The following is a 20,340-nucleotide window of genomic DNA, read 5'->3' as shown; positions in this document are numbered from 1 at the left end:
TTAAACCACCTTTTATCATTCTGTATATAGTGTGCTCAGGAAACTACCAATATTTTTGGTTTTATCATCCGTCCCCAGATCTATAGTCACCTGGCCTACCTGATAGCTCACACACACACACACACACACACACGATACACACACCACACAACACGCTTGCTGCATTCACACAACAAAAGTCTGTTGCTAGGCAGGGTGCCTGCGGCAAGTGGCCTGGTGATGGTTTGGCCAAGGCATTACCATCTGTGGGCACAACTCAGGCTGCTGGATGGGGCCCCGAGGAGAGGAACAACTCAACACATCCTTAAGATAAAACAAAGCTACATTTTATAATATATTTTAGTCACAATATAGTGATCTTTTTATCTATACAAACTAACTTAAATGGAGTTCCCATCTTTCTTATTCTTAATATTTTTAGACTAAATCAGAGGTTGGCAGCTTTTTTTATAAAGGGTCAGAGAGTAAAATACTCCAGGTTTACAGGCCACATAGTCTCTATTGCAACTATTCAACTCTGTCTTTGAAACCCAAAGCAGCCATAGACCATGTGTAAATAAATGGATGTGGCTGTGTTGCAATAAAACTTTATAATACAGGCAGAGGGTTGATTTGGGTCCCGGGCAGTAGTTTGCCTTGCCAACCCCTAGTCTAAATCATCTTAGCATATGTGAAGTTTTAAAATTTCAAATTAAAAAGGAGAGAAAAAAGCCAAGTCCATGTGTTTGTTTTTTTTTAAACAAAAGCCCAAACTCAAACTTTTGTGTCAGAACAGTTGCTTCTAGGCTTAGAGCTAGCATAAATTAGAATAACTTCAGAATGAACTAAGAGTAGCTCTAAAAAATAAATTTCTCTTAAAGTGAGCTTTGGTCAAGATTAAATTTAAAAAAAAAAACCTATTACTAGAGCACTTCTGCATGTAAAAGAAAAAAAATAGACTATTAGTCATAATATGAAGTGAGTCATAAAGACAGGTGGAGAAATACATCTGTGAAAGAGAAATATATACGAGAGTATCTATCATCCAAGTCCAAGCTCTCCCCCATTTTTAAGCTGTTATCTTCCCAATCCCCAAAAATGAAATAAGGTAATAGTATTCTTTTTACAGCTGAAGTACTGATTGCTAATATACTAAAAGTTTTCAGAATAAACTTCAGACTGAAGCAATTACACATTTTCAGGAGGTAAATGAGTAAAACACACTAGAACTTTCTCTTCAAAGTTCAATGTGATATGGAAAACAGAAAAGATACTATAGATTCCTATCTTCTCAACCCTAATCTTAGAATAAGCACCCTACAGGAGACATGACATTTAAAAGCATTACTGCATTCTAAAGGAGGAAGTACGTCCATTTTCATCCGTATAAGCTTACGAAGGTATGATGTGAAGCAGATAAACACCAATGTCTTCAAAACTTCATATAACTCCAGATGACAACCACCACTAAATTAAAACATAACTGGTATACTTTTCAACTTATTCCTGTACTCATGTGAAATGCCACTGAAATACAATGACCTGTGAAATCTATTTTATATAAACAGAAGACTGACCAAAAAAAAAAAAAAAAAAAATCCATGACAGAACAACAATAATCCAAATCCTCTGGGATTCCATCCCTTTATCGCAATGTTTCAATTCAACAAATATGTGTTAAGTGATATGTAAAGCACCAAAAATTAGGTGAGGTGCTGGGAAAACAATGTGAATGAGCCTTTGGGAAGACTGAAGTCTTTCTGAGGACAAACTTAAGCCAATGATTACAAGAGTATAGCACTGCGATATCAGGATTAGGTGCACCCTCACAAATAAATACGAAAAACATCTCAAATGTAACATAACAGGCAACTCACAAAAGAATACAAACGGTCAGATCAAACCATTTTTTGCCTATCAGATCAGCATACATTAAAAGGTGTTGGCTGGAGGTGTGGGGAAACAGCCCCTCGCTTACACTGTTACTGGGTTACATTTCCATAGAACAGTTTGGAAAGCTGACTGTTTAAAACCCTTTAAAACTACACATGCATTGACCTAGAAATTCCACTGGTTTCAGTGAATGAGTGGACTGTAGTTTGACTAACCAAAAGAAAAAATATAAGAAATTGATTAAACTTCAGGAAAATGGTAACTCTGGTTTAACAAGATAAATTTCGGATTCCTACAAGATATTCAAGGAGAAATGTCTAGTAGGCAGCTGGAAACATAATAACTAGCATTTACTCAGTGTATGTGCTAGTCTTACATATATTATTTCATTCAATCCCTCCAGAACTCAAAGGGGTATGTACCCAGTGGCAAGAGCAGGATTCAAACATAGCTCTTAACCCGAAGCTCTTAAAATTCTATTAAGCCTCCATTGATTTGGCACCTGGCAGAAAGATCCAAGGTAGAAACAGATTTATACCTTTATCTTTCTTTCACGCATTTATTCAGCAGAAATTTATTAGGTACCTAATGCTGGACCTAATGACACCAAGAAAATAAAGATGCATTTCCTATCCTTAGGGAACCATACCAGAGACATGAAGACAAAAAATTGCAATATAGTATGACAGTGCTAACAGAAATAGTTAAGAGTAGTAATATTAACCCCAAAAGAAGGAGAGAGCAGTCCACTTGCAGGAAGGTTCTAAGAAGAAAGACAATGCTTGACTATGATTTTAAAGGATGTTTAAAAAATAAATTCCCTCAAGTGGACAAGGGAAGCAAGAAGGGAGGGCCACGCCACAAAAAGGCAATGGCATATACAGAAGCACTAATGTCGAAAACAGCACAGTCAATTCAAAGAAATGCATGAAGTCACCACACTGATTAACAGACACTGCCCTTCAACCATTCCAGTCTCTACCCGCTACCACTCTGCTCTTCCAGATGCTGACCAAGACAAAAGAGATATAAAGTTTTCTGCTCTTGCTCTCTTGAGCCTCATTATTTTCAAAGAGAAGATCTACAACTTCAACCTCCCCTCCAAAAGGAAAGCTGGAAAGGGACAGGGCAGCCTGCTTTGCCAATCAGGAAGAACAGTGACACAGTGACAACCCTATCAAAAACAGCTCCCCAATAGCATCGCTATCAACCACCTCACCCAGCCTTTGTTTTCTTGGTAACTTTACTACAAAAATTGCACTGTCTATTCATTCTTTTCATTGTTTATTGCCTGTCTCCCTCATTAGAATATAAGCTCCAGGAGGCCATGGGCTTTGTCTATTTTACTGGCCACTGAATCTAAAATATGCCTGGCACAAGGAAGACACTCTGCAAATATTTGCTGAACAAATACTGTTTTATCTCACCCAACACATAGAAGATTATTTTAAAAATTAAAACAAATCAAGATAACATTTCACTTTTATAAGACACTCAATATTTTCTTCCATATTTGATAGTATTTTCATGCCCTAAAGACATTTCTAATGCTCTAAAATAGCAACCCTAAGACCTATTTTTTTTCTTCATTACAGAAAATGCTTGAAACAAAACATGTCTCTAAAATTAACCCCGAAGAGTTTAACTCTGATCTATTCCCAACCAGATATTTCATCATAGTATCTTTAGACCAAAGAGAACGAGCTAACAATAATGGATAAAGTGTTATAGCAACTACGAACTGATGTTCTGTTTCAATGAAACACGCTTAAGAAAAAAATGGAACGACACTATTCCACGTTATAGGAAAAAGTCCAAGTCCTGCTAATAAAACAAATAACTAAAGTACAATGAAAAAAAGTGACTAATGCTATTAGAAATCAGATAATTCATGATATTTGTAAAAAAAAAAAAAAGTCATCAATTTTTAGAAATTAGTATCACTGATGATAGCGAAGGCACAGAGATCAAGCCTTGCCAAAACTGCATGTTACATAAAATGTCTGCAGAGCTAATACCTTTTGGAATCTGTTTCTCCAACTGACCATTTCACTTCAGGGTTTTGAGTAGGATTCAGGCTCCTTATATTGCAGATGGGATGATCTTTCTCTAATATTTTGGGCTTGAGAAAGCTAAAGGGAATGAGCACCACAAGCTTAGCGATGCCATTACGAAGCTGATGAAAGGTTTTGACACAAATAGTAGATCAGGACTCAGGAGGCAACTTCACAAGTCCAAATATTGTGAAAAAAATGTACTGTTATTATGAATCTATTTCAAGGCTAATAAAGGTTTAAGACAGACCTAAATGCTGCCTTGCCATTTCTCACTATAAATGCCATGTACAATTACATAATGAATCCACTCTAACCCTTTTTATGTGGCAGTTCCAAAAAGAAGCCTTTAAACTCCATTAGGGATAAATTTATTTTCTTAAGCCAAGTGTTAACACCAATAAATGGAGGATTTACAAGTAATCCCTAAAAGCAGACAGGCAGAAGAAATTACCAATCATGCTATAACCTTTTAACTTAGCATTTTATTTAATCTCACTTGTATAATAGGGCAATTTAAAGGGTGTAGTGTTTTAAAATATGAAATACAACATATTGTCCCTGATATGTAAAGCAAACTTTCTGGATTGTATATTCAGACAAATGTTTTGGGGTTTTTTTTGTTTTGTTTTGTTTTTCAGAATAGTCACTGAAAGTGACTAAATAAACACCTATTCAATCAATACTACCATTTCTCAAAAATATTTTGTACCACATATCTGTGAACTTATTTAAAGGTAGTTTATAAGCTATGTCCTTTCTATGTACAAATAGACATGACATTGAGAAAACATCCATTTACTCATAGGCCAAAAACAGTACAATGAATAGGCTATGTATGGTAAGATTCTTTTGGTCTGTATAACTGCTCACTGGTGGCCCAGAAACCTAGAACTGCATTCTCTTTCCTGGATTCCATCAAAGTCTGGTTAATGAGATTTCTTTGTTAAGTATTCTTTAGAAAAAAGAAATCAAGACTTAAAGACAGAATTTATATTATTGCAAATCATAATAGCTAGTTTGTGGTGATTTGTATTACCATGTTGTATCATAAATTATAAAAGTATATGCCCTTTAGAAAAATGGATTCCTTTGCCCAACCATTATACTCTAAAAATAAAAACCAACATTCCTTTACATACAAACAAAATGAAAGTGGCAACATACAAAATCTCAACTGATCAAAGCAGAATGAAAGGCCATAAAATCAATAAGGAAATGCATCTCATATAATTAGCAGTTAATGTTTATGACAAATTTTAATCAAGGGCAATAGGACCACTTAAGAAAAATGAAAAAGCAGATAACAAACTTTATACAAAGAGTCAAAGATTCAAACATTCTGAACTTGTTTTCATCAGTCAGAAATTCTAGTTTACCAAGTACTGAGACAGATGGCTGATGTCACAAAAGTGCCACTGACATCTTCATACTCCAACTTCACTGATAAATGAGGAAGCTGTTTACAAATCAATCTGTGCTTTTAGGCTCAACACCATTCGGCTACCTCTAAATGTATCCCCTTTCAATATTTTATTATACAATTCATAAGAGACAATTAAAAATATTATTCATAAGCCCACCGAACATAAAAAAACCACTATTAACATTTTAATGTATTAAAACGGTCACTTGCTATAGCTTCTTTAAGACATCTTCCTTTTTTATTCCCCTTTTTCCTTCTACTTACTAAACATTTCAGTAGTGAATTACCCTGATTACTGTCATACCCCCACCAAGGAAACATCTTTCTGAAGGAAAACAGTGATGTTCTTGAACGGAAAATCTCTTTAGCGCCCTGGTGAGGCACCCCACTCCTTTACGTATAGGCCCAGCCCACCTGCTGCTGGCCTGGAGTGATGGGATTACCATGGAAACCATTTCCAGTGTGGAATGTGTCCTGCAAACATCACTTACTGTGCCGGGCATATGACTTCTCTCGTTCTTCCCATTCTGAGAGCTCCCATTCTTGAGTTTCTTTTTTTTTTTGGCTGTTTCTTTGTGTTCTTTCTGTTTGTTTTGTACTTCGATGAGAATAGAAATAAAGCTGTTTTTCACTTCCTTTTCAAACTCCAGTTCATCTCGCAGGGCCAACTGCTGCACCAGCTCTTCAGAGTATTCCTTAATGGCGGTCTCAATTTCTTCTAGTAGTTCATTTAACTCAGATACTGACAGCCTTTTTACTCCTATGACCAAAAGCAAAGCACCGCAGATACTAAGACAAAAATGTTTCAAGCAAACACAACAGGGTGTTTTATACCAAAGAGCAAATCACATTCTAAGTAATTAAATTGTTTGTGATCTCAGAATCTTAAAACTTCTGATGGGCAGGTGTTAAGTAGAGAAAGGTAGGCAAAATTATGTCTCAAATGGCTGAGAAAGAAGTAGAACAAAATTTTTACTTGTCTAAATCAATCATCCCATGAACAAATACTTCAGTCAAGGCTTATACAAGGAAAAGAACAAACACGAAAGCCAAGGGAATACAGAAACTACTTGCTCACAAGAAACTGTAAGCAATTTAGCAGGGTTCTGGCACACTTCTGAAGAGAGAAGTCCACTTGAAAAAATTAAATACATATTTAGTCACGTACGTCTCAATGTGTGAATTTTATTGAGTTCTGAATATTCCCTGAAACCCTATTTTAGTTGTTTTTTTTTTCTCAGCACTTCTCTACATGTGAGATACAGGACATCGTTTAAGTTCTAACCCCCATTACCTCAGAATGTGACTACATCTGGAGGAGGGTCTTCGAAGAGATAATTAAGTTAAAATGAAGTCATTACGGTGGGCCCCAATCCAATGTAACAGATGCCCTCAAAAATAAGATTAGAACACAGATATGCATAGACAAAAGTCCACGTGAGGACAGAGAGAAGACAGCCATCTGCAAGCCAAGGAGAAAGGCATCAGAAGAAACCAAACCTACTGACACCTTGATCTCGAACTTGTAGCCTCCAGAACTGTCAGGGGACAAATTTCCATTGTTTCAGCCCCTTAGCCTTTGGTACTTTGTTACAGCAGCTAGGGCTGACTAATACAGGATTCAAAGGTGAATATGACACAGTCCCTGAGCAACGATGAAAATATGTCTTGAGTATTACTGGAGGACCAGGGCAGGACATGCAACCTGGCCTGGGAGAATCAAAGATTTCTGGAGATAGTCACACCGTATGTTTGAGGTATACAAAAAGGACAAAGACCATTGATTTAAGTAGTTTCTTACTTTCTTCATAACTGCTTGTGCTAAACCTCTTAAGAGTTTGAATTTCCTGGGAAAGCATCGAAAGCCGATCTGACTGTGTGGGCGTTTCATCATCTTCTGGGTCTGGTGATTCCTGCATCATTTCTTCAATTTCTTCAATAACCTTCCAAAATATACATACCACTGTTAATCACATCTACATAGGAAAAATGATCCGTCTGTAACATGGTGCTCACCTGAGTCACGCAGAGAAATGCACTACATTCTCCACTAACCAACAGTGTGCAGGAGTAGGTGTTCTGAATAATCTAATTTTGACTGTAAGAGTGAACATGGTTTATCTAAAAAAATTTACAATATACTAAATAAGAAATTAAATAGAATATGATTTAATATGTCCATCATGATTCAGTAGTAGGCCCTATCAGATCTTGCAACATCTGAGAAATTTTGCTATAAACACATGAAGTATAATTTACTTTAGACATACCAGAACCAGATCATAGTTCTAAATAAAAGCAAATGACAGAAAATTTACCACATACCACAAGCAAGTGCTCAATCTAAAGCCATTTAATCAAACTGACACAAAATTTAGGAAAAAACAACAGTAAAAACACTTATATAGAGAGCAAGAAATTACCTCTTTGGCAGCAAAATTTTCCTTTAACAGCAGAAAAGAAATTTTGTATGTTAATTCAATGAAAGATAAAGGAATATTCAAAAGTTGCTTAAAATATAAAGTGTAAAGAAAGAGGGAAAAGCTGCACAAAAGCAGGGAATCTACTGTCATACATAATGTTGCTCAAATTTTACAACAGCATCTTGTCCTATTCTAGAGTCCAAAAGCTGAGGATCTAGAACTCAGAGAAAATTTAAGGAAAAGTGGAAAAATTACTCAACAGTTAGAAAAACAGACATAAGAGTTTAAAAAAAAAACTATTAGAAAAAATACATGAATCAGTAAGCTTAACATATAACACCTGTACCAAGGAAAAAACAAAAGTAAACCTGAAGGAGGTAGTCGTTATGTTAATTAGCAAGATTTTCCAAAACAGGCATTGTAAAACAGTAGGAGGAGGCACTGATGTAAGCTACAGAATCTATTTCTCTTAAGTCTTAAAAGCAGGGATAGATAGCTTATGGCATTCAGGCAGATTACTGAGGAGTCAATGACTTCTCGGTGTCTCATGTTCCCTGCACTATCATGCTCTATCTACCCCACTCAGCCCTCTAACCTATTATCTTGCTTTTTAAGCATTTTACTCTCTCCAGGCCTAGAATATGACAACCACAAATATGACTAAGGAGCAACAAAATGACACAGATTCAATGTACTCCTCCCAACTTTACCAAACTATATCTCTTTACTGACCTTGTTTTTCCAGCCTAAAAATATAATGTAGAATTCACAGTCCAAGTAGCCATGGAACATTTAATCAGGAAGAAGTTCTTGCATCACATTTTGACAATACAAAAGAAGTGGGAAGAGTATTCAGAAAATGAGAAAGCTGATTCAACTGGGTTTAAATGAATACAGGGTTGACATTATTAGAGCATTCCATAGGAATAATGCTCACTTCTTTTACAAGTTCACAATATGCACATCTAATAAGTCCTTATGATTTTTACATAGGGTTTAGAGAAACTAGACAATTTCTACACAGATATATTATAGTTTGCCCATGTCTGGCTAAATTTAAAGAAGAAAATTCATAATATTTTTTCTGATTTTAGTGTAAGCAATAACCTTCCCTTAGTAACTTGGTGTAATTTTAACAGTGCTTATCTTGGAAAATTGCCTTATTGGAAAATCTTCCCAACTAACATAATCCCATCTGCTTCAGATTACATAGACTCCCTTCTCTTCTCCACAGAGGGGCTAACAAACCAGAAAATACAGGAAAAACAAGTAGATTCCAACAACACATCACTTGTTGCCAAAATAAGGAATCGTTTTTCAGCTGGAGGTTCCCTTCTTTTCATTGGTGAATTTCTCCTTTGTACCTGATCTGCAGTGAAGAGGGGCTCATCGTTAACACAGGACACGATGATTGAATGCATGTCCAGCTGTTCTCTCAACTCCTCGTCGTCGGACGTGTCAAAGAGCAAGCTGTCACTTATCTAAAACCAAATAACCTACTGTTAAAAGCTGGACCTGATCACAACAAAGTCAAAGTGTCTGGGTAAACAAGACTACATACAGAAGGGCACATCTGCTGAGAACTTTCCCTCCAAAGGGAGAAATTATAATAATTGCTCTGTACCTGGCAGTGTGTGAAGTACCTTACACATTCACCTCAAACAGGAATGAGAGGAATATAGAATAAATACGAAATTGCTAACATGTGCTGCAAGCATCTCCTATTGCCCAGTACAGATACATACTTAACTGTTTTTTCCATGAAGAGTGCTATAAAAGCTGACTGGTAAGTACAAAAATATAGGGCATTTGTTAGGAAGTTGTAGGGAAGATAGCAAATAGAGGAGGAAAACAGGCAGGGTAGGCAGCAAATGTTATTTAGTTAACAAGCTAATAGTAAGATTGGTATATATTAAAATTCCACAGAAAACAAAGTTAGTTACCTGCGAACTAACTTCTGACATTCAGGGTGAAGGGTAACTCCCTGACAGATGGCCACTGTCCGTGAGGGGTACACTTAGCCCTTCCAGCTAAACATCACTTCTTCTAAAAGCAGAATATTTCTGGATTCCAAAAACATCTTTAAATCTAATTGTGCTGGAGATTTTCCATTTGCCTCACCTCCAGGAGGCTGACCTTTATAGACTACATCAGAGGATGCCCTTGAGTCTGGCTTCTAGTTGGGTTAAACACCACTGGCAAACACTAGAAGGAGACTGGAAGGTGGGAGGGTGAGGGTTGGGCACTTATTCTGCTTTCTGTGTCTCTCTGCCAGACTGCCAAAGGCAGTATCTCCCATCAAGCAGACTTCTCCCCTATAGCTACTCTCTCCAGGTTCTGATAGCTTCTTCTTTCCCTGCTTACCTCTTCATTCCAAGGGGTGCTAGTACTGCTTGTTATTGCCAGCCCCGGGGTACCACACCGGGCCTAGTTGGTGTCCCTTAGCCCTGCCTACACCAGTATAAACAGCTCCTTAACGACGACTTAGAGTTTAGTACTAGAATTGTAAAAACCTTACCTAGAAAACTCAGCAGATTAAAATGGACAAGTGAGCATCCAACTATTTAACGTGATGTGACTTCAGATGATGACTAGAAGTGAAATTAAAACTCCATTCCTCAGGAAAGAGTAGCACACATTGGGTTCACAAATAAATGGCAGCAAGGAAATACGTAAGAAGCCACTAGGTACTTCTCTTAGTATACAATTTTAAAAATAGTAGTTTACCTAGGAAAATTATTTTATTTACCAATGCAGAGGATATATATATATATATAATTGAGGATTCAAGTGAGTATTGTAGGTCTCTACTTCCACCCTAGTTCCTCACACGGGAGCATCCAAAGTTTAATGGTGAAGAGAGCCCACTGTGAGAAACCTGCAAGTGAGATGAGCAAAGGAACACTGGTGTGGTGCCTTTCATAACATTAGGCTGAGAGAGGAGCTACATGAGCTCTCCGAGGTCTATCTATTTCCACACAGTACAATTCCATGCTGTACCACAGTGATGACATAATTTCTAATTCTATTTCTCGCTGCACCATCGGCCTAGGAAATGCTTGGCCGTGGCCTTCAACACATCATCATGAAACATCAGAACACTGTAAGAGAAAAAGAACATAAAGTTTCCAGAGAGAAAAACCATCGTATTAAAAGGGTCGGGAATCAAAATGTCACTTGAATTCTCAACAGCAACAACAGAAGCTGGAAAACAATCAATGTAATTTCGTGTTTCAATTAATTCCACCCTAGAATCCTATATCCAGCTAAACTAACAATTAGGTGGGGGCTTAGAAGAAAGATATTTTCAGATATTCAAATTCTCAGAGATTTAACTCTTATGCACCCTTTCTCAGAAAGCTACTGCAGAATATGCTCCATTAAAACCAGGAGGAAACCCAAGAAGAAAGTAGACAAAATATCTAATACAAGAAAGAGGTGAATGGTACTCTTGTAATGATAGTGAAGATCCCACGAGGATGGCTGTGAAGCTAACTAGAGAATAACCAGTTCAGAACTGTTAACTGCAGAGGGCATCAAGAAAAGCCTGAGAGGGAGAAATGCAGAGAGGAGAAAGATTATACAGTATATTTCAATTACTAAAATGAATTTTATGGCTCTGTTGAGGCTGCATTAGTGAGCTCATGATAACCTAAATAAACCACGAAAAGGCAATTATTATTACCTTAAGGAAGAAGAATTACAAGAGAAAATTTAATCATACTATACTAAAATGGGTCAACTTTGAATATTTAAATAGTCAATATAAACGATGATTAACCAAATATTTTGATATGATTATATTGGGAAGATAAGGGAAGGTTAAGTTGTTGTGAAGGTTATGTTGCTGTGGTTGGACGGAGCACCATGAGAGAGCTAAACTTTCACTGGGTAGAAAGTAAATGGATAAAGTCTAAAACTGAAAAATAAAATCAAGTAAATTGACATGAAGATGTTGTGTTAGAAGAAACGGTTGAAGTAGTCGAAAGTGGTTGCATCCGGTAAGTGGAAATCAGGATGGGGTAAGCAGGGCTGAGGCTGCTTTTTCATGTTAAGTTCTATAGTTCTAAGCTTACTTTTTAAACTATGACAGTTATCCTTTAATAAGGAGAAAGGGCAAGAGATTAGGCTTTTGATGAGAAAGGATGTCAGATTTCAAGACTGGAGAAATAGGGATGAAAAATTCCACAATATGATCATAAGGGTGTATGGATAATACAGAGTAGACCTAACAATTACCTTCACTGAGTCTTAAATTTCAATACACACCCCAAATCACTCTTCTATGTTGTAATTTGAGGACCATGGTTTTATTTTTCTCCTTAGAGACAAGTTTTAATTTGAAATTACTCCTAAGGAAGATGTTATTACATTCTTCCTGTTTCTACTCTTGAAGATTTAAAGATACATAAACAAAGTCCAAGTCCTTGAAAAAAAAAATGCTCACGATAGGAAGAAGAAAATGGCATAGGAGATGTTCCGAAGGCAACATGACTTAGGAGCATTCTATCACATAAGCATGATCAAGAAAGGCACTGGATTTAGAACGGGTTTACAGCTATTGCCAAAACACATGACTGATACCAGTAAGCCATTAGAATAAATTTCCATGACAACAGAAATAATGACCCCAGATCATCTTTCCAGAGAGGGAGCCAAGCCCATTCCCCACAGAGATGGCATATGCTAAGGGCTGAATCCCTTTCGAGGCTCTGAAAACTAACCTTGGCTGTCATGGGTATCATTATTCACTCTCCCATTCGGCATCAATGTGCCGTCTCTCTGCCACGCATTCCCAAATCACTCCTTCCTGTGCCAGGGTTAGATACACAGCTGGTGGTGCTGTTCCCCTCTATAAAACTAAAGCTGCCTCAAATGGAAAAAATGTGCCCATGGAAGAATTTGGACTGTCCTTGATGCCTTACTCTAGAAAAGGCCCAACAAAGTTAGAAGTGTGACAGCTTAAATATCAATGGAAGAAAAATTAAAAACTGAAATCCAGCAAACTGCGGTTTTCTTGAATGTCTTTCTCATCCTAATGCAAAAGAAATTTCTTCTCCCTTTGTCAAAATAATTTCCTATAGACTTTTATAATTGGAATAATCTAAAGAATGCTTCCAGAAGGTAAATTCTGCACAGTTCGGTTATGGAAAGAACAGAGCACACAGTTAGCAATAGTAATAAAATAACTTTCTCAGGTTAAAAAATTAATATTTAAAAAGTAAATTATATTCTATATGTAATAGAATAACATGGTTGCTTCTAACATAGTTCCTTGTTACCCATTTGTTCTTCAGGAACTTAATAAGTGCTACTCACTCCCAAGGAATAGCTCTAAATTTAGTTCTATTCATCACCTGTGTAGTTGTATCAAGATAGATAGATGACAGATCATCACTTGTTCATTTTAATCTGAGTTTTCCAGGTAAGGCTTTTACAGTGAGTACTAGGACTAAACTCCAAGTCATTAGTAATCACTATTCTGACTATTCCATTGTCTGCCATTGAAAACAATAGTCAAAAGGCAGAAAAAGGGACTTCCCAAAAGGCAATCTAAGAACAATACGAGGTATACATGTTATTCAATGAAACTGGATTAGAGTGTCCCCTTCATGCAGCTAATGTGTTTCCCTTTGAAACTATGAAAAGACCATTTCGATGCTATTTTTTCATATGTCAAAATTACTCACTGCGTAGCTATTGTTGATTTGGCACTATGTTAAATAATATAGAAAATATATATATTTTTAAATGCCTTTCCATTATGGTCTCTAACAAGATTCATTCATTCGCTCAACATCTGTCTTAGTACTCACTACATGCCAGGCACAGTGGTAGTTACTAAAAAGACAAATAAAAAGACACGTACCAGGAAGTCACAATCTAACCATAGACCCAGAAACATGATTAGTAAGAGAACACAATAGTGATCTGAGATACAAAAGTGCTGTAGGGACTAGCACCCAGGAGTCAATGGGGCTAAATTCTATGGGACTGATAAGTCCTGTAAGGTTTGTGTGCGTGCGCGCGCGCGCGCACACACACACACACACACACCACCCACCCCACCCCACCCCTGCCCAGAGTAACCTATTTCCACAGAAAGGAGTGCATTTTCCTTCCATGCTAGAATTTAGGCCATGGCTAACTGACCATCTGCCAGACATGCTGTAGATGGGTACTCCCCCCATGTGAGAGGTTGGATTACGTGTCCTTTAAAGTCCCTTCCAACTCTAAAATTGTATAATTCCATGAGATCAGCAAAGGCTAAAATAGTAATAGGAAGCTTCAGAGAGGAAGGGAAAGTTGAACTAAGCTCAAAATGATAGCTAAGAGCTAAATAAACAGAAGACAGAGCATAGGATGATTTTGTTTTATTCCTTTTCACTACAGGTATGTCAAGTTAGTCTGCGAAACAGCCTAACAGGGTTAATAACTGGAGCAAACAGTAAAAATTCTGTATCTACTAGAATATTAGGAAACATAGTCAGAATTCTATATTTTACTAGAAAATAGGCAGCAAGCTTTTCTGAATCACATTTAAGAAAATAATTTTCCTATGCTGTACACCTGAAATAAACTATTAAATGTCAACTGTGACTGAAAAATCAAAAACGGGGGCAGGGGAGAGTGGTAGGAAGTGAAGGGGAAGATGAGGTTCAAACTTCCAGGTATAAGTCATGGGGATGTTGTGTACAGCATAGGGAATAAGAGAAAACTCATTTTCACAAAATGTTAATACTATTTAAAATACAGACAGCCCTACTACATTAAACTCCCAGTATTTACAAGAATTAAAATGCCTTTTAAAGGTTCCCAATATTCACAGGAATACATAGTCTCTGAGCACCACATCATGTCCAGCAAGTCCTTAAATTCATCAGAAAGTTAACTGTTGATATTCTAGTATCCCTAATACACTCATGTGCTGCAGAACGAAACTTTTGTAACAACACACCACGGTGGTCCCATAAGATTATAATGGAGCTGAAAAATTCCTATCGCCCAGTAACGTCAGAATGCAATGCATTACTCAAGGTGTTTGTGGTGATGCTATGTAAACAAACCTACTGTGCTGCCAGTCATATAAAAGTATAGCACATACAATTAATTATGGTATGTAATACCTGATTATGATAATAAATGACTATTGTACTGGTTTATGTATTTACTATCCTATACTTTTTATCATTACTTTAGATGGTACTCTTTCTACTCATAAAAAAAGTTTGCTGTAAAACTCTCTGCCATGTCAGCCCGGCAGAGGTCTCACACATCTCACGTTTACTGTGCCTCTTGATTGAATCATTTTCTCGTGATTGATTTAATCACATATTTTATACAGTGACATGCCATACAGGCTTGTAGCCTAGGAGCAACAGGCTATGCCATATAACCTAGGTGTGTAGTAGGCTATGCCATTTAGGTTTGTGTAAGTGCACTCTATGTTTGCACAGATGAAATCGCCTAACGATGCATTTTTCAGGACGTAACCCCATCACTATAGAGCGTGTCTATATATTTAAACATAGGCTAGGATTCTCACCAAGTACTCTCAACACATCAAAGCTATGTTATTTAAGGTGTAAAAAATGCTGGTCATTGACATTCATATACAGGTGATAGAAATTTAGATAAACAAAAACGGGAGCATGTGCTGATGCAGAATTAGAGAAATGTGCTAGCAAGTTGATTATGGCAATAGCGGGCCACTCTAATTGCTATAAGCTTGGAAATAAAAGGCAACTCAATAGAAATGCTACTTTTTAGTTTCATTATCAGAATCAGTTATTGAGAAACAACTGGTTCTTTTCTAACTTACCCCTTTTTCTGACAGGTTCAGAGTAAGCAAATGCAAGGTCCTGGTGTGAGATGACTTCCAGTCCACAGGCATTACATTTCCATAATTATCTGTCAGGGCATTCCAAATCCTTAAAAAGAAGAAAACCACAATCCACAACAATTAACAATCTATATGTCCTTCATTAAACAAATACCCAGTATTATAGTAAAAGAACAAAAAAATACCAAAGCAAAAAAAAAAAAAAAAAATATATATATATATATATATATATATATATATATATATATATATATATATTGTTTCTCAGAAAAACATCAACAAAGTAGAGTCTCCTAAACAAGACTAAATGAAAATTACACAATTGGGCTGATAAGTCCTAAGGAGAGGTGAAGGGAAGTGGAAAAAAGGTTGATAGCTGACACTTCCACTGTGCTAAGTGCGAGGCATTATTCTAAACAATTTACATATATTAACTCATTTAATTCTCAAAAACAGTATTATGAAGAACCATTATTATCCCCACTTTACAGATGAGGAAACAAAAGCACAGGGAGGTTAACCAATGTTTCCAGAGCCACACCAGCAGTAAACATGCTGTGCTTCATACTTCTTTGCCTTCCACAACTTTCAAACTTACAGACCATTTCATAGAGTAAATTTCTAACCAAAGGTTTGTTATCCTTTCTAGAGAAAGTTTTCAGTTGCAATGTGAATTCAGAGTTTAATATCTAATTTGTAATATAACAGGCTAAGAACTAAGACTGATAAAATAAAAAGGAAAAGAAGGGGAGTTCACAATATAATGCACACAGGTTATATCCAATGCAGCTTTCCCGCTCTATTATCAAACAGCATTTGGGGGAGGCAACAGAGCACTTGACGAAATTTTGGGAAACACACTCTCATCTCCATTCTCCCTCAAACAATGAGTCTTTGGCCATGTCCTTTAACCTCTCTACATATTAGCCAACCTTCTATAAAATGAGAGGCTTGAACAAGAAAAACAGGCATTCCTTCTAGCTCTATTACTCTAAGCATTAGCTAAAGTATTGAAAAAGGTCACGAACCACACCAGATAAAAACAGCAAACTCCAATTGCATTACTAAAACTCTGGTTTCAGTACTAAAGTAATAATCAGCATAATAAACATGACATTGTATGAAAAAAAAAAAAAGTTCAGGATATGAGATGAAATTTGATTGGGGTAAGTAAAGTTAAATACTACACATAGAAGTACACACATACATGTCATTAAAAAAATGAAATTATTAACAGGAATCTAATTGAGAATGCGCCATTAAATAATTGGGTAGGGTTTTTTCCCAAGTATGTAAGCCATTAGGATACAAAAGCAAGACCACTAGGGGCATAAAAATAATGTAAGCCTCGAAATAAAGCAGCAACATACTGGACTTAATGAATTGGAATTTGGTGCAAGAGATGAAGCAATGGGACAACTGCCAAAAACATAAAATCCTAACATGATGTTTGGCTTTGGACCACACATGAGCCTTAATCAAAATGTGACCTCAAAGGCTCTAGAAAACTGGTTTACCCAGCAAATCTCCTATATGCATGGTTCTTTCCTAGCCCCTCTCTGTTGGAAACATAATCTCTCCTCAAATGCCAACGTGCTCGAATTGAAGGCAACACTTCTAGACTGCTAAACTTCCTGGGATTCTAGCCCATACCTTCCTGGGTAAATGATTTTCATATACTGAATAACTGACTATACACCTAACCCTAAATAGAAACTCAAGTAGGATATTCTAGTAGGTGAAGACAGCCCAGAGTTTTGGGGACTGCTTGTTTGTCCCTTCTTAAATGAAGCTGTAATAATAGGACAGATGGAGTAGCCTACTTTACCTAAAAGTGTGCCTAAATTTGATCTTCCAAGAAAAGGAAGGACAGAAAAAGTGACTGCGACTGAATTGGACCTTCCAAGAAAGGGAAGGACAATCAAGAATCCTCTATCATCTCCACCAAAGTCAGAACAATTACAGTTGAAAGTAGGACCCACTAAAGTGAAAGATTTCTAGAATTTTCCAGTCAAGATTTGAATTGCCTTTATCTTTATCATAACATACTACATCCAGTCATAAACAACTGGCAAGACGGCTCTTTTCCAAGGAGGTCAAAGTCCTGCCGACGCTGAATTCTACAAAAGACCCTTCTAAAGTAAAACCTTAGCAGAGAAGTACAATCTCTGTATAGAACCAAAACTAAAACTAGGACTCAGAGAAGTTAAATTGCCCTAAGATAGGCAATATCTAAGTGAAAGAATTCTCAACGCTCTCTGGTGACAGCAGGAATGGCTCCTATATAGCAAGAGAGCAGATTTATGCAATAGAAAGGGGAGAAGAGTGGTGACAGGCCCCGGTCCTAGCCCTGGAAAAAAGATTTTTTTATGCATTTTCAAATAAAGCGACTCGCATTACCAACATAACATCTACTAAAAACCATTATCAAGAGTAACATTTTAAGTTTAGGCTAAAATACACTACTCTCCAGACAGTATAGACAAAGAAAAAATAAGGAATTTTATATGTGTACAAACTACTAATCTGTTTTGAGAAAAGACTCTTGATAAACCCAAATACATAATAATTTTAAAATCTAGAATATGTCCTAGGTCTAGTGATTCAGAGTATGTGAATTACATAATTACATGTGTGTGTGTGTATATATATATGTATATATATATATATATATATATATATGTATGTAAATATATATAACACTATTTTATCTTTAGGAATAGACTTTCAAAAAATGTCATATTTTGCCACTGACTGCGTGCAGTCTGTGTATATTAAACCCAATCATAAAGTCTGCCCTCTACACCTGAACACCGTACAGAGGTACCAATGAAAAGATATGGTCTCCAAGCACAAGTGGGCCTGAATCACTGCTAAGCCATGTTTACAGGCACCCATCCCCAACGTCCTCTTCTCAAGCTTCCTCCCGTACTCCTGATAAATCTGCTTCACAGAATGGAGACCATCCAGCTACAAGCCTCTTTCTACGCCCAATGATCCCTCTCAAGAATTCTTCCCTAACCTCTAATCTCTCCATCCCATCAATGCTCCATCTTACCCATGTTCTTAGTGTTTACTCCATTAATTTCACCCTCAGCCTCTCCAGGGGTTCCTCTCCCCTACTTTACAGATTTTTTCACTCTCACCATTTCTTTTACCACCTTTTGGGGTAACACTGTGGTACATAATTGCAACCCTTATTTAACCAAATTATAACTGGGGTTCAAAGTGGTTAAATAAAGTGCCCCCAGGAACTCTATCCTTCCCTTCTCCTAGTTCTCATACATCTCTGTGAATTTCCTATCATTGTACTTTGATGATTCTATAATAATTATCTGTTTATGCACTGGTTTCCCCACCAGACTAGGAGATCCTCGCTATTAACCAGATCGCTTCCTTTTTGCCTCTATGGGGGGTCCTGCACTCTCAGGTGGACTTAATATATTCCTGTGGTATAAATACCGCGTCAATATTACCTTTGCACGTGCTACATCCACGAGCTAGAAAGCTAAACCTTTCTCCACTTGCCAGGAAAACTCCCACTCATCCATCAGGATCTAGTTTACACATTTCTTTCTCTATGAAGTCTTTCCTGCCTCTCCCCCACACATACCCTTTTAAATCTCCTAAACCTTACACATATATCCATTAGAGCATTTGTCACATTCGGACAAATATTTGCTTACAAATCTAGCTCCCATTCCAGATTGAGAAGGACAGTCATTTTGGTATTTATTCCCAGAGCGAAGCAGCCTCTGGCACTTAACACGCGCTTAATAAATGCTAGTTGAATGAATGAATGGCTACACCTGTGCCCGAGGTGCTACCTCTGACTACGAGCTCTGTACAAAGAGATTCCCCTCTAAACCAAATGAGGGTTGTTTTCTAGAAACGAAGAGGGCAGTGGCAGAGGTTAAAGGGAGTGTGGGGAGCGAGGGGAGCAAGAGATTTAAATCGCCGACCGCGCAGAGCCCGAAAGCCCGGGGGAGGGAGAAGGAAGAGCAAGGAGGGGCGGGGAATCCGGAGCCGATGGAGGCGGAAGGAGGGCGAGGGGAGGAGCCTGCGGCCAGAGTCCCGAGGAGGCTGCAGACCGAAGGCCCGCGGACAGGGCGAGGGGCAGGGGAGGCTCCCGCCCGCTCCCGGCCGGGGCCCGCACTCACTCGTCCCCCTGCAGGAGGCTGCCCTCGGTGATGGGCCGCACGGCCGCCCTCGGGGGCTCGGCGCCCGGACCCGAGGGGCGGAAACACAGGCTCAGCTTCTCCTCCAAGCTGCAGGCCAGCGCTGGAAAGCTGTCGCCTCCCCCGCCCGGCCCTGCCCCGGCCTCGGGGCTCGTGTTACAGTTCTCCTGGTCCTGGAGGCTCCGGGCCGGCTCCTGGAACTCATAGAAATCCTGCCAGTCCCCGTCCGCCGCCATCGCCGCCCAGTGCAGCCGCGCGCCCCGCCCCGCCCCGCCGTCAGGCCCCGCCCCCGGAGCCCCGCCCCGCCGTCAGGCCCCGCCCCCGCCCAAGGCCGCCTGGACCAGGCTTGGGCCGCTCAGCCTCGGGGTCATCCCGCTTGCGGAGTCATCTCGGGAGTTGACGGCGGATCCCTGTAGAAAGGGAAACCTGAACTGCGTGGAGTCACTTTCTATACTCTCTGTCAGTCAGGAATAGCTTCCCTCCTGGCTTTCCTTGAGAGGACACCAGGTCTAAATATGGCTAAAAAAGAGGGCTTCTCAAAACT

The 20,340-nt window shown here is 38.3% G+C and overlaps 1 protein-coding gene across 2 annotated transcripts in view; it reads right to left on the bottom strand.

The window, feature by feature from the left end:
- The window catches only part of FEZ2 (fasciculation and elongation protein zeta 2), a 37,734-nt gene extending 17,670 nt beyond the window's left edge, over positions 1 to 20,064 (bottom strand). Inside the window, exons 1-5 of one of the 2 annotated variants that reach the window (XM_039887425.1) lie at positions 19,779 to 20,064; positions 15,598 to 15,706; positions 9,140 to 9,256; positions 7,154 to 7,295; positions 5,844 to 6,112 (exon numbers count right to left, since the gene is read on the bottom strand). In XM_039887425.1, the coding sequence (XP_039743359.1) occupies positions 5,844 to 6,112; positions 7,154 to 7,295; positions 9,140 to 9,256; positions 15,598 to 15,706; positions 19,779 to 20,032 (891 nt within the window). In that variant the 5' untranslated portion in view covers positions 20,033 to 20,064. The remainder of the gene's footprint in view (positions 1 to 5,843; positions 6,113 to 7,153; positions 7,296 to 9,139; positions 9,257 to 15,597; positions 15,707 to 19,778) is intronic. The other variant, XM_039887424.1, reaches the window with a different exon arrangement.
- Positions 20,065 to 20,340: the final 276 nt, after the last annotated feature.

The sequence above is a fragment of the Pteropus medius genome, unplaced genomic scaffold (genome assembly GCF_902729225.1).
Source record: "Pteropus medius unplaced genomic scaffold, Ma_sr-lr_union100, whole genome shotgun sequence".
In the NCBI taxonomy this organism is placed as follows: Eukaryota; Metazoa; Chordata; class Mammalia; order Chiroptera; family Pteropodidae; genus Pteropus; species Pteropus medius.
The sequence above is the reverse complement of the archived record's forward strand: the minus strand, read 5'-3'. Positions and strand labels throughout refer to the sequence as shown.